We start from the raw sequence: 15,137 nt of genomic DNA, 5'->3' as shown, positions 1-15,137 counted from the left end.
AATAGGGGTAAATAATAAGGTAACCACAAAAAGGTATAACAACTCTATAACTCAAGATAAAAGCCAAGAAAAACGTAACGACTCAACTAACATAAAGTCAAACACTATGAAAATGAGGATCTCACAATTTACTAAGAAAAACGCCTCAGCACAAAAAAGTATGTGGAAAAATGAAATTGTCAACAACACACATAAAAAGGCATCAAAATGACAGCACTAAAAACTTATTTATCTATAATTACCCTGAATGTAAATGGACTAAATGCACCAATAAAGAGACAGAGAGTCACAGACTGGATAAAGAAACACGATCCGTCTATATGCTGCCTACAAGAGACACACCTTAGACTTAGAGACACAAACAAACTAAAACTCAAAGGATGGAAAAAAGTATATCAAGCAAACAATAAGCAAAAAAGAAGAGGAGTAGCAATATTAATTTCTGACAAAATAGACTTTAGACTTAAATCCACCACAAAGGATAAAGAAGGACACTATATAATGATAAAAGGGACAATTGATCAGGAAGACATAACCATATTAAATATATATGCACCCAATGACAGGGCTCCAAGATACATAAATCAAATTTTAACAGAACTGAAAAGTGAGATAGATACCTCCACAATTGTAGTAGGAGACGTCAACACACCACTTCCGGAGAAGGACAGGACATCCAGTAAGAAGCTCAATAGAGACACGGAAGATCTAATTACAACAATCAACCAACTTGACCTCATTGACTTATACAGAACTCTCCACCCAACTGCTGCAAAATATACTTTTTTTCTAGCGCACATGGAACATTCTCTAGAATAGACCACATATTAGGTCATAAAACAAACCTTTGCAGAGTCCAAAACATCGAAATATTACAAAGCATCTTCTCAGACCACAAGGCAATAAAACTAGAGATCAATAACAGAAAAACTTGGGAAAAGAAATCAAATACTTGGAAAATGAACAATACCCTCCTGAAAAAAGACTGGGTTATAGAAGACATCAAGGAGGGAATAAGGAAATTCATAGAAAGCAACGAGAATGAAAACACTTCCTATCAAAACCTCTGGGACACAGCAAAAGCAGTCCTCAGAGGCCAATTTATATCAATAAATGCACACATACAAAAAGAAGAAAGAACCAAAATCAGAGAACTGTTCCTACAATTTGAACAAATAGAAACTGAGCAACAAAAGAATCCATCAGGCACCAGAAGAAAACAAATAATAAAAATTAGAGCTGAACTAAATGAATTAGAGAACAGAAAAACAATTGAAAGAATTAACAAAGCTAAAAGCTGGTTCTTTGAAAAAATTAACAAAATTGATAAACCATTGGCTAGACTGACTAAAGAAGTACAGGAAAGGAAACAAATAACCCGAATAAGAAACGAGAAGGACCACATCACAACAGAACCAAATGAAATTAAAAGAATCATTTCAGATTATTATGAAAAATTGTACTCTAACAAATTTTCAAACCTAGAAGAAATGGATGAATTCCTGGAAAAACACTACCTACCTAAACTAACACATTCAGAAGTAGAACAACTAAATAGACCCATAACAAAAAAAGAGATTGAAATGGTAATCAAAAAACTCCCAACAAAAAAAAGCCCTGGCCCGGACGGCTTCACTGCAGAGTTCTACCAAACCTTCAGAGAAGAGTTAACACCACTACTTCTGAAGGTATTCCAAAGCATAGAAAATGACGGAATACTACCTAATTCATTCTATGAAGCCACCATCTCCCTGATACCAAAACCAGGTAAAGACATTACAAAAAAAGAAAATTATAGACCTATATCCCTCATGAACATAGATGCAAAAATCCTCAACAAAATTCTAGCCAATAGAATCCAACAACACATCAAAAAAGTAATTCACCCTGATCAAGTGGGATTTATACCAGGTATGCAAGGCTGGTTTAATATCAGAAAAACCATTAATGTAATCCATCACATAAATAAAACAAAAGACAAAAACCACATGATCTTATCAATTGATGCAGAAAAGGCATTTGGCAAAGTTCAACACCCATTCATGATTAAAACTCTCAGCAAAATAGGAATTGAAGGAAAATTCCTCAACATAATAAAGGGCATCTATGCAAAGCCAACAGCCAATATCACTCTAAATGGAGAGAACCTGAAAGCATTTCCCTTGAGAACGGGAACCAGACAAGGATGCCCTTTATCACTGCTCTTATTCAACATCGTGCTGGAAGTCCTAGCCAGGGCAATTAGGCTAGACAAAGAAATAAAAGGTATCGGATTGGCAAGGAAGAAGTAAAGTTATCACTATTTGCAGATGACATGATTATATACACAGAAAACCCTAAGGAATCCTCCAGAAAACTACTGAAACTAATAGAAGAGTTTGGCAGAGTCTCAGGTTATAAAATAAACATACAAAAATCACTTGGATTCCTCTACATCAACAAAAAGAACACCGAAGAGAAAATAATCAAATCAATACCATTCACAGTAGCCCCCAAGAAGATAAGATACTTAGGAATAAATCTTACGAAGGATGTAAAAGACCTATACAAAGAAAACTACAAAGCTCTACTACAAGAAATTCAAAAGGACATACTTAAGTGGAAAAACATACCTTGCTCATGGATAGGAAGACTTAACATAGTAAAAATGTCTATTCTACCAAAAGCCTTCTATACATTTAACGCACTTCTGATCCAAATTCCAATGTCATATTTTAAGGGGATAGAGAAACAAATCACCAATTTCATATGGAAGGGAAAGAAGCCCCGGATAAGCAAAGCACTACTGAAAGAGAAGAAGAAAGTGGGAGGCCTCACTTTACCTGACTTCAGAATCTATTATACAGCCACAGTAGTCAAAACAGCCTGGTACTGGTACAACAACAGGCACATAGACCAATGGAACAGAATTGAGAACCCAGACATAGATCCATCCACGTATGAGCAGCTGATATTTGACAAAGGACCAGTGTCAATTACTTGGGGAAAAGATAGTCTTTTTAACAAATGGTGCTGGCATAACTGGATATCCATTTGCAAAAAAATGAAACAGGACCCATACCTCACACCATGCACAAAAACTAACTCCAAGTGGATCAAAGACCTAAACATAAAGACTAAAACGATAAAGATCATGCAAGAAAAAATTGGGACAACCCTAGGAGCCCTAATACAAGGTATAAACAGAATACAAAACATTACCAAAAATGATGAAGAGAAACCCGATAACTGGGAGCTCCTAAAAATCAAACACCTATGCTCATCTAAAGACTTCACCAAAAGAATAAAAAGACCACCTACAGCCTGGGAAAGAATTTTCAGCTATGACATCTCCGACCAGCGCCTGATCTCTAAAATCTACATGATTCTGTCAAAACTCAACCACAAAAAGACAAACAACCCAATCAAGAAGTGGGCAAAGGATATGAACACACATTTCACTAAAGAAGATATTCAGGCAGCCAACAGATACATGAGAAAATGCTCTCGATCATTAGCCATTAGAGAAATGCAAATTAAAACTGCGATGAGATTCCATCTCACACCAGCAAGCCTGGCACTAATCCAAAAAACACAAAATAATAAATGCTGGAGAGGCTGTGGAGAGATTGGAACTCTCATACACTGCTGGTGGGAATGTAAAATGGTACAACCACTTTGGAAATCTATCTGGCGTTATCTTAAACAGTTAGAAATAGAACTACCATGCAACCCAGAAATCCCACTCCTCGGAATATACCCTAGAGATACAAGAGCCTTCATACAAACAGATATATGCACACCCATGTTTATTGCAGCTCTGTTTACAATAGCAAAAAGTTGGAAGCAACCAAGGTGTCCATCAACGGATGAATGGGTAAATAAATTGTGGTATATTCACACAATGGAATACTACGCATCGATAAAGAACAGTGACGAATCTCTGAAACATTTCATAACATGGAGGAACCTGGAAGGCATTATGCTGAGCGAAATGAGTCAGAGGCAAAAGGACAAGTATTGTATAAGACCACTATTATAAATCTTGAGAAATAGTAAACCTGAGAAGAACACATACTTTTGTGGTTATGAGGGGGGGAGGGAGGGAGGGTGGGAGAGGGTTTTTTATTGATTAATCAGTAGATAAGAACTGCTTTAGGTGAAGGGAAAGACAACACTCAATACATGGAAGGTCAGCTCAATTGGACTGGACCAAAAGCAAAGAAGTTTCCGGGATAAAATGAATGCATCAAAGGTCAGCGGAGCAAGCGCGGGGGTCTGGGGAACATGGTTTGCGGGGACTTCTAAGTCAATTGGCAAAATAATTCTATTATGAAATCATTCTGCATCCCACTTTGAAATGTGGCGTTGGGGTCTTAAATGCTAACAAGCGGCCATCTAAGATGCATCAATTGGTCTCAACCCACCTGGAGCAAAGGAAAATGAAGAACACCAAGGCCACAGGACAACTAAGAGCCCGAGAGACAGAAAGGGCCACATGAACCAGAGACCTACATCATCCTGAGACCAGAAGAACTAGTTGGTGCCCGGCCACAATCGATGACTGCCCTGACAGGGAGCACAGCAGAGGACCCCTGAGGGAGCAGGAGATCAGTGGGATACAGACCCCAAATTCTCATAAAAAGACCAAACTTAATGGTCTGACTGAGACTAGAGGAATCCCGGCGGCCATGGTCCCCAGACCTTCTGTTGGCATAGGACAGGAACCATCCCCGAAGACAACTCATCAGACATGAAAAGGACTGGTCAGTGGGTGGGAGAGAGAGGCTGATTAAGAGTGAGCTAATTATATCAGGTGGACACTTGAGATTGTATTGGCAACTCTTGTCTGGAGGGCGGATGGGAGGATAGAGAGAGAGGGAAGCCGGCAAAATTGTCAAGAAAGGAGAGCCTGAAAGGGCTGACTCAAGAGGGGGAGAGCAAGTGGGAGTAGGGAGTGAGATGTATGTAAACTTATATGTGACAGACTGATTGGATTTGTAAACGTTCACTTGAAGCTTAATAAATGGTATATATAAAAAAAAAAAGCTAGAAATAGAACTACCATATGATACAGCAATCCCACTCCTTGGAATATACCCTAGAGAAATAAGAGCCTTTACATGTACAGATATATGCACACCCATGTTCGTTGCAGCACTGTTTAGCAACCAAGGTGCCCATCATGGATGAAAGGATAAATAAAGTATGGTATATTCACACAATGAAATACTATGCATCAATTAAGAACAATGATGAATTCATGAAACATTTCATAACGTGGAGGAATCAGGAAGGCATTATGCTGAGTGAAATTAGTCATTTGCAAAAGGACAAATACTGTATGAGACAACTATTATAAGAACTCAAGAAATAGTTTAAACGGAGAAGAAAATATTCTTTGATGGTTACGAGAGTGGGGAGGGAGGAGGGAGAGGGGTATCCACTAATTAGATAGTAGACAAGAACTAGTTTAGGTGATGGGCAAGACAACACACAATACAGGGGAGGTCAGCAAAACTGGACTAAGACAAAAGCAAAGAAGTTTCCTGAATAAACTGATCACTTTGAAGCCCAGTGTAGCAGGGACAGGGGTTTGGGGACTGTGGCTTCAGGGGACATCTAGGTCAACTGGCATAATAAAATCTCTCAAGAAAATATTCTTCAGCCCACTTTGGAGAGTGGTGTCTGGAGTCTTAAATGCTAGCAAGCAGCCATCTAAGGCACATCAATTGGTCTCAACACACCTGGAGCAAAAGAGAACAAAGAACACCAAAGACACAAGGTAATTTTGAGCCCAAGAGACAGAAAGGGCCACATAAATCAGAGACTACATCAGCCTGAGACCAGAAGAACTAGATGGCGCCCAACTACAACTGATGACTGCCCTGAGAGGGAACACAACAGAGAATCCCTGAAGGAGCAGGAGCGCAGTGGGATGCAGACCTCAAATTCTCGTAAAAAGGCCAGACTTAATGGTCTGACTGAGACTAGAAGGACCCCAGAGGTCATGGTCCCCAGACCTCTGTTTGCCCAAGACAAGAACCATTCCCAAAGCCAACTCTTCAGACAGGGATTGGACTGGACTATAAGATAGAAAACGATACTGGCGAGTAGTAAGCTTCTTGGGTCAAGTAGACACATGAGGCTATGTGGGCAGCTCCTGTCTGGAGGAGAGATGAGAAGGCAGAGGGGGAGGCTGAATGGACACGGAAATACAAGGTGGAGAGAAGGAGTGTACGGTATCATTAGGGGGTGAGCAACTAGGAGTATATAGCAAAGTGTATATAAATCTTTTTATGAGAGATTGACTTGATTTGTAAACTTTCACTTAAAGCACAATAAAAATTAAAAAAAAAAAGAAAGACCAAACTTGCTGACCTGACAGAGACTGGAGAAACTCTGCGAGTATGGCCCCCAGCCACCCTTTCAGCTCAGTAATGAAGTTACTCCTGAGGTTTACCCTTCAGCCAAAGATTGGACAGGCCCATAAAACAAAACAAGACTAAAGAGGCACACCAGACCTGAGGCAAAGACTGGAAGGCAGGAGGGGACAGGAAAGCTGGTAATAGGGAACCCAAAGTTGAGAAGGGAGAGTGTTGACATGTCGTGGCATTGTTAACTAAAGTCATAAAACAATATGTGTAGTGTTTAATGAGAAACTAGTTTGTTCTGTAAACCTTCATTTAAAGTACAATAAAATAAATAAGTTCTCAAAATGGGGAAGTATTAACTTTTTTTTTTAATCTGGTAAAAGAATTACATGAGTTTTAAATATTTTTATTGTGTATATTTAAAACATTTAATAATATTTAGAGGCACATTCATAAAGGTAATAAGTTGTTTTCAATTATTAAATATGTCATTACAGTGTAGGCTTAAATTCTCCAGGATACAATGATACAAGTTATGCTTCATAAAAGCAATCCCATGCAGAAGTATATAGAGGAAGTCAGTATTCAAGCCAGATTTGTAAATATTAGGCCATTATTACCATGGGAAAAGCCCTTGAGGAAGTACCCCCATCTTCTCTTGGTATATTTTATCAAAGGCTTCACTCTGAGCCACCGTGAAATGGTTTTTCCAATCTCCAGTGATTCCTGTCAAGTATCACAAATAAGTTCAGGTCAGATTTGTAACTAGCATCTCAAGACCTCATTTGAACTTCTCCAACTGCCAGAGCCTACTAACATCTAGTACCTGCCTCACAATATTGTAAGGACTGAATAGACGTGACAAGAAATAACAACAGTAATAATAACAGGCATTTAGTAATACTTTCATGTTTTATGTCAGAATTTTTTTTTTTTTTTTTTTAAGGATATTACATGTATACCTCATTTGACACGCCCAACATCTTTTCAAGAAAGAGGCTGGTTTTTCTCCACATCACAAGCACACCTGGCTTGATCATACAGGTACAAATTGTGTTCTTGATCCTCAGTGTTGCCTCCAGACCAGCCTCTTTGCTTTTTACTCTCCACCTTTGAATCTCATAGCACCAACTACCAGGCTAATCCATTGTTGTGGTTTTCCACCATGCCTAGCTCAAATCCCCTCATTCAGTGAAGACTTTAGTTCATAACTCCCTGGAACACTCTTCATAGCAATTGTAATAAAAATTCTTGGTGATTTCAATTTCCAATTTACGATTCTTCTAATACTTTCATCTCTCTTCCTTGATTGTTACTCTTCTAATGACCATATACCCCACTCAACCAAAAGTTACATGCTTTATGTACTCATTACTCATTCTTCCTCCATGATCTGACATTCACATATTCCTTTCTCAGAATATTGGCTTCTATGCTTCCTGATCATTCACATCAGCACCTCAGTTTTTCCAATACTTCAATTCCACTGAGACTCCCAATCTATTGGTTCCACCTTTTGTCACTATCCTGCAGTCTCCTTGTGAATTTACTTCATTATCCAGATCAAAAGTCGGGATTGATTATTGTAATTACTCTCTTTCACTTTCAGCTCTCTTGCACCTTCTCACTGTGTAGAATGTATTTCATATTCTCCTGATTCAAGATAAATCCCACTTGAAACATGACAAGACATAATACAGACAAACCTGCTGACTAATCTTTCTTTAAAATTATGACCACTGACACTCAGTCATGATGCCATAAAGAGTATACCCACTTTTCTTGCTTTACCTTCAATAACTTCTCCCCATTTTATTTCTCAGCTGTTAACCTTGACTCAATTATATTGATACAATGGAATCAATTTGAGGATAAATTCCATAATTTCCTAGCAGTGTAGCCACCCATGTATCTGTACCTAAAGATTCAAATACTTCCCTTGTGCCATGTCTTCAGGGTATCAATAGAAGCAGGAGAGTTGTCTATTTCCCTCATGTCCTGAAATCAGAAAACTCTGTCTTACCTTTTCTCAATAATTTCCCTTTGCTGTGATCCATTATCTCATCTGGTACTAGGGAGAAATTGCTCATTTTATTATCTTTCATGACCTCGAAGGATACGTTCTTCAGGACCGAGTTGAGTTCATCTGAGCTCAGCTTCTTGCCCAAGAACTGGCTGATCCTCTCTATACTGGCCCTTATATCCTAGAATAAGAAACACAAGGGAGAGACAGGAAAAAAAAAAATACAACAGGAAAAAAAGAAAAACAAGCAGAGGAAGTGCAGGACAATGATGAGGTAGAGAAAAAATGGAAATGAAGCAGAAAGAGGATGAATTGTTTAGGCTGCTCTGAAAGGTGATAAACACTGTATAATCAAACGTTGGACAAAAAAGAAAACAGAGGTTAGTTGAAAGTAATGTAGAGGAAGAAATGAGATGACAATGTAATAATGATACCAAGATCAATATTGAACTCCTCTGTGCCTAAGTCCAAGTCTCTGTGGAAATAAGAGGGAATAGTCTCAAATTTTCAAGGACACAAGCTTATTAGAGATAAGAAATAAGAAATGCACCCCATGCAGATGGAACTCAATTCTCTGTATGATACTTGTGTTTAAGTCATGGCTGTACTATGTAGTACAACAGCACATCAAGTTTTACACAGCATGCTTATATATCGTCAGAAGCATTTACACATGTGCTGTCTGAGAATGAGAGAGGGGAGGGCATTTATAAGAGAAAGATCTTTAATGAAGTCCTTGTAATGTTACTGGACCAACACTCCAATTTGTTATTTAAACAAAATTTACTGAAGGAATCAACGGAGAGAGAGTACGCTGTTTAGTTTAGCTGTAATGGTACGCTCTGCCTTACAGGCAAATTAAAGAGATATTTAACAAGTAGAGTGAGTACAGACAAAAATTTCACATCAAAGCAATGGCAAGAAAAGAAGTGAGATTTACAAGGGTAGCAATTAACTGCGAAACCTTCTTGACATTAGTTTGTGGTCTAACACAAACCTCTTATACTTGATACAGTTTAACTAAGGCAATATCTCTAAAATGAAATGTATCAACAATTTTGACGTGAAAGTTTTGTGATATGCAAGTCAGTGATACATTTGCAGCTGAGCCAACTTAATTACAATCTTTGACTACAGAACTGATTGTTAGTTAGAAAAGTGTAAATAAACTCTGCTTTTATTTAGCTGAGAGAGAAGAGATAATGCCTGCGCTTGGTGGGAAATTTCTTAAGGTAGTTAAAACAACATGCTTATCTATCGGCTCTAACTTACTTGAACAATTCAATGAAGTTTTTTTTTTTAAGTCCAGTTGTGGAAACACTCTTAACCATAACAAGCAAAACGGAGCTTTGTTTTTCAAATGACAGCTTTAACAGAAGACCACTGATTATCAGGGCTGTAGAAGTAAAACCCTCAGTTTAATTTATGGATGGAGTACTTAATTTTAGTTCTGAAATTCCCCCAATGATACCTGCCAGCACCTCAGCACAGAGGCCAATGTAGGAGAGCTGTTGCTAAGAGAGCAGCAGCTGAGAGGGTTTAGTGAGCTGCTGTGTTGGCTATGAACTGGGCCAGTTACTGGCAGAGGGGCCCTTGGAACAAATTATTGAACCCTGTAAAGAAATAGAGTGCCCTGGGGGGAAAGGCTGGTGTTGGAAATTAGATTTTTGTGATATTGGATGGGGGAGAGTAAATTTTTTTCAAGAATGGGTACCTGATGCAGCTCCTCATATGAAATTACCAGGAAATTCTCTTTTCCTCTCATTGACATCCAGCCGTGAATATGGTCAAACCAAGATCCATATGGCACTGCAAGTGAAGTGGGGAAGAAAAGGTGATTGTATATGGTTTACTCTTGCATGCTCACTTTCTTGTATAATCTGACTCATTTTGTGTGTGTCTAAATATTTGAAGAATAAACAAGTGAGTTGTGCAGATTCTTTTCTTTTTATTTTATTTCCATGAATAATAATAAAGTTGCCATCGAGTTCATTGTGAGTAAGGGAAAACCCATGTGTGTCAGAGTAGAACTGTCCTCAATAGGGTTTTCTTTTTCATTTTTTCTGATTGTGTTGAAAATATACACATCCAAACATTTGCCAATACAACAATGTTGACGTGTATAATTCCGTGACACTGATTACATTCTTCAAGTTCTCAACCATTCTCACTATCCTTTTCCAAATTATTTCACCATCATTAATATAATCTAAGTGCTCCCTGGCAAAGACTCCCCTTTCCTTCTCCCTCCCACCCTTGGTAACCACCACAAATCTTTGGTTTCTATGTATTTACTTATTTCATATAAGTGAGATCATACAGTTTTTGTCTTTTTGCAACATAGTTATTTTACTCAACATTATGTTTCAAGGCTTATCTATGTTGTGGCAATCCATATGATTTTCAATGGCTGATCTTTTTCATTGTTGTTTGTTTCATTTTGTTTTTGGGAGTAGTTCACTAGGCTTTTCTTCTGAAGCCCTCAGAGTAGACCCAAACTTTTTGGTTAGCCACCAAGCGTGTTAATCATTTGCACAATCTAGGGATTCCAAAGGCAGTTAGTGTGGTGTTGATTCCTACTCACAGCACCTCATGTGTATCAGAGTAGAACTGTGCTCCACTGGGTTTTCTATGGGTAATTTTTTTTTTTTTTGGTACTTTTTAGATGAAGGTTTACAGAACAAACTAGTTTCTCATTAAACAGTACATATATTGTTTTATGACATTGGTTGACATGTCAACACTCTCCCTTCTCAACTTTTGGTTCCCTATTACCAGCTTTCCTGTCCCCTCCTGCCTTCTAGTCCTTGCCCCAGGGCTGGTGTGCCCCTTTAGTCTTGTTTTGTTTTATGGGCCTGTCCAATCTTTGGGTGAAGCGTGAACCTCAGGGGTGACTTAATTACTGAGCTGAAAGGGTGTCTGGGGACCATGCTCTCAGGGTTTCTCCAGTCTTGGTCAGGCTAGCAAATCCAGTCTTTCTTTCTTTTCTTTTTAATAATTTTTATTGTGCTTTAAATGAAAGTTTACAAATCAAGTAAGTCTCTCACATATAAACTTATGTACACCTTACTACATACTCCCACTTACTCTCCCCCTAATGAGTCAGCCCGCTCCCTCCTTCCAGTCTCTCCTTTCGTGACTGTTTTGCCAGTTTCTAACCCCCTCTAACCTCCCATCTCCCCTCTAGACAGGAGATGCCAACATAGTCTCAAGTGTCCACCTGATACAAGTACCTCACTCCTCATCAGAATCTCTCTCCAACCCATTGTCCAGTTCAATCCATATCTGATGAGTTGTCTTCGGGAATGGTTCCCGTCCTGGGCAAACAGAAGGTTTGGGGAACATGACCACTGGGATTCTTCTAGTCTCAGTCAGACCATTAAGTCTGGTCTTTTTGTGAGAATTTGGAGTCTGCATCCCACTGTTCTCCTGCTCCCTTAGGGATTCCCTGTTCTGTTCCCTGTCAGGGCAGTCATCGGTTGTGGCCGGGCACCATCTAGTTCTTCTGGTCTCAGGATGATGTAAGACTCTGGTTCATGTGGCCCTTTCTGTCTCTTGGGCTCATAGTTATCGTGTGACCTTGGTATTCTTCATTCTCCTTTGATCCAGGTGGGTTGAGACCAATTGGTGCATCTTAGATAGCTGCTTGTTAGCATTTAAGACCCCAGACGCCACATTTCAAAGTGGGATGCAGAATGTTTTCGTAATAGAATTATTTTGCCAATTGACTTAGAAGTCCCCTTAAACCATGGTCCCCAAACCCCCGCCCTTGCTCCGCTGACCTTTGAAGCATTCCGTTTATCCCGGAAACTTCTTTGCTTTTGGTCCAGTACAGTTGAGCCGACCTTCCCTGTATTGAGTATTGTCCTTCCCTTCACCTAAAGCAGTTCTTATCTACTAACTAATCAGTACATAACCCTCTCCCACCTTCCCTCCCTCCCCCCCTCATAACCACAAAAGTATGTGTTCTTCTCAGTTTATACTATTTCTCAAGATCTTATAATAGTGGTCTTATACAATATTTGTCCTTTTGCCTCTGACTCATTTCACTCAGCATAATGCCTTCCAGGTTCCTCCATGTTATGAAATGTTTCACAGATTTGTTACTGTTCTTTATCGATGCGTAGTATTCCATTGTGTGAATATACCACAATTTATTTAACCATTCATCCGTTGATGGACCCCTTGGTTGCTTCCAGCTTTTTGCTATTGTAAACAGAGCTGCAATAAACATGGGTGTGCATATATCTGTTCCTGTAAAGGCTCTTATTTCTCTAGGGTATATTCTGAGGAGTGGGATTTCTGGGTTGTATGGTAGTTCTATTTCTAACTTTTTAAGAAAACGCCAGATAGATTTCCAAAGTGGTTGTACCATTTTACATTCCCACCAGCAGTGTATAAGAGTTCTAGTCTCTCCGCAGCCTCTCCAACGTTTATTATTTTGTGTTTTTTGGATTAATGCCAGCCTTGTTGGAGTGTGATGGAGTCTCATCGTAGTTTTAATTTGCATTTCTCTAATGGCTAATGATCGAGAGCATTTTCTCATGTATCTGTTAGCTGCCTGAATATCTTCTTTAGTGAAGTGCGGGTTCATATGCTTTGCCCACTTTTTGTTTGGGTTGTTTGTCTTTTTGTGGTTGAGTTTTAACAGCATCACATAGATTTTAGAGACCAGGTGCTAGTCGGAGATGTCATAGCTGAAAATTCTTTCCTAATCTGTAGGTGGTCTTTTTACTCTTTTGGTGAAGTCTTTAGATGAGCATAGGTGTTTGATTTTTAGGAGCTCCCAGTTATCGGGTTTCTCTTCGTCATTTTTGGTAATGTTTTGTATTCTGTTTATGCCTTGTATTAGGGCTCCTAAGGTTGTCCCAATTTTTTCTTCCATGATCTTTATCGTTTTAGTCTTTATGTTTAGGTCTTTGATCCACTTGGAGTTAGTTTTTGTGCATGGTGTGAGGTATGGGTCCTGTTTCATTTTTTTGCAAATGGATATCCAGTTATGCCAGCACCATTTGTTAAAAAGACTGTCTTTTCCCCAATTAACTGACACTGGGCCTTTGTCAAATATCAGCTGCTCATATGTGGATGGATTTATATCTGGGTTCTCAATTCTGTTCCATTGGTCTATGTGCCTGTTGTTGTACCAGTACCAGGCTGTTTTGATTACTGTGGCTGTAAAATACGTTCTGAAATCAGGTAGAGTGAGGCCTCCCACTTTCTTCTTCTTTTTCAGTAATGCTTTACTTATGCAAGGCTTCTTTCTCTTCCATATGAAGTTGGTGATTTGTTTCTCCATCACATTAAAAAAAAGTCATTGGAATTTGGGTCGGAAGTGCATTGTATGTATAGATGGCTTTTGGTAGAATAGACATTTTTACTATGTTAAGTCTTCCTATCCATGAGCAAGGTGTTTTTCCACTTAAGTAGGTCCTTTTTAGTTTCTTGCACTAGCACTTTGTAGTTTTCTTTGTATAGGTCTTTCACATCTTTGGTAAGATTTATTCCTAAGTATTTTATCTTCTTGGGGGCTACTGTGAATGGTATTGATTTGGTGATTTCCTCTTCGATGTTCTTTTTGTTGATGTAGAGGAATCCAAGTGATTTTTGTATGTTTATCTTATACCCTGAGACTCTGCCAAACTCTTCTATCAGTTTCAGTAGTTTTCTGGAGGATTCCTTAGGGTTTTCTGTGTATAAGATCATGTCATCTGCAAATAGAGATAATTTTACTTCCTCCTTGCCAATCCGGATGCCCTTTATTTCTTTGTCTAGCCTAATTGCTCTGGCTAGGACCTCTAGCACAATGTTGAATAAGAGCGGTGATAAAGGGCATCCTTGTCTGGTTCCCGTTCTCAAGGGAAATGCTTTCAGGCTCTCTCCATTTAGAGTGATATTGGCTGTTGGCTTTGTATAGATGCCCTCTATTATGTTGAGGAATTTTCCTTCAATTCCTATTTTGCTGAGAGTTTTTATCATAAATGGGTATTGGACTTTGTCAAATGCCTTTTCTGCATCAATTGATAAGATCATGTGGTTTTTGTCTTTTGTTTCATTTATATGGTGGATTACGTTAATGGTTTTTCTAATATTGAACTAACCTTGCATACCTGGTATAAATCCCACTTGGTAGTGGTGGATTATTTTTTTGATATGTTGCTGAATTCTATTGGCTAGAATTTTGTTGAGGATTTTTGCATCTATGTTCATGAGGGATATAGGTCTGTAATTTTCTTTTTTTATGGTGTCTTTACCTGGTTTTGGATCAGGGATATGGTGGCTTCATAGAATGAGTTAAGTAGTATTCCATCATTTTCTATGCTTTGAAATACCTTTAGTAGTAGTGGTGTTAACTCTTCTCTGAAAGTTTGGTAGAACTCTGCAGTGAAGCTGTCTGGGCCAGGGCTTTTTTTGTTGGGAGTTTTTTGATTACCTTTTCAATATCCTTTTTTGTTGTGGGTCTATTTAGTTGTTCTACTTCTGATTGTGTTAGTTTAGGTAGGTAGTTTTTTTCTAGGAATTCATCCATTTCTTCTAGGTTTGCAAATTTGTTAGAGTACAATTTTTCATAATAATCTGATATGATTCTTTTAATTTCAGTTAGGTCTGTTGTGATATGGCCCATCTCATTTCTTATTCGGGTTATTTGTTTCCTTTCCTGTATTTCTTTAGTCAGTCTAGCCAATGGTTTATCAATTTTGTTAATTTTTTCAAAGAACCAGCTTTTGGCTTTGTTAATTCTTTCAATTGTTTTTCTGTTCTCT

The 15,137-nt window shown here is 38.5% G+C and overlaps 1 protein-coding gene across 1 annotated transcript in view; it reads right to left on the bottom strand.

Moving 5' to 3' along the window:
- Positions 1–6,529: 6,529 nt before the first annotated feature.
- Positions 6,530–15,137, bottom strand: part of LOC100655424 (sulfotransferase 2A1-like) — a 44,658-nt gene continuing 36,050 nt past the window's right edge. The window contains exons 4-6 of the mRNA XM_010587046.3: positions 10,091–10,185; positions 8,377–8,557; positions 6,530–7,079 (exon numbers count right to left, since the gene is read on the bottom strand). Of these exons, the coding sequence (XP_010585348.3) occupies positions 6,970–7,079; positions 8,377–8,557; positions 10,091–10,185 (386 nt within the window). The 3' untranslated portion in view covers positions 6,530–6,969. The remainder of the gene's footprint in view (positions 7,080–8,376; positions 8,558–10,090; positions 10,186–15,137) is intronic.

The sequence above is a fragment of the Loxodonta africana genome, chromosome 11 (assembly GCF_030014295.1).
Source record: "Loxodonta africana isolate mLoxAfr1 chromosome 11, mLoxAfr1.hap2, whole genome shotgun sequence".
In the NCBI taxonomy this organism is placed as follows: domain Eukaryota; kingdom Metazoa; phylum Chordata; class Mammalia; order Proboscidea; family Elephantidae; genus Loxodonta; species Loxodonta africana.
Note: the sequence above shows the minus strand (reverse complement) of the source record. Positions and strands in the feature narration are given on the sequence as shown.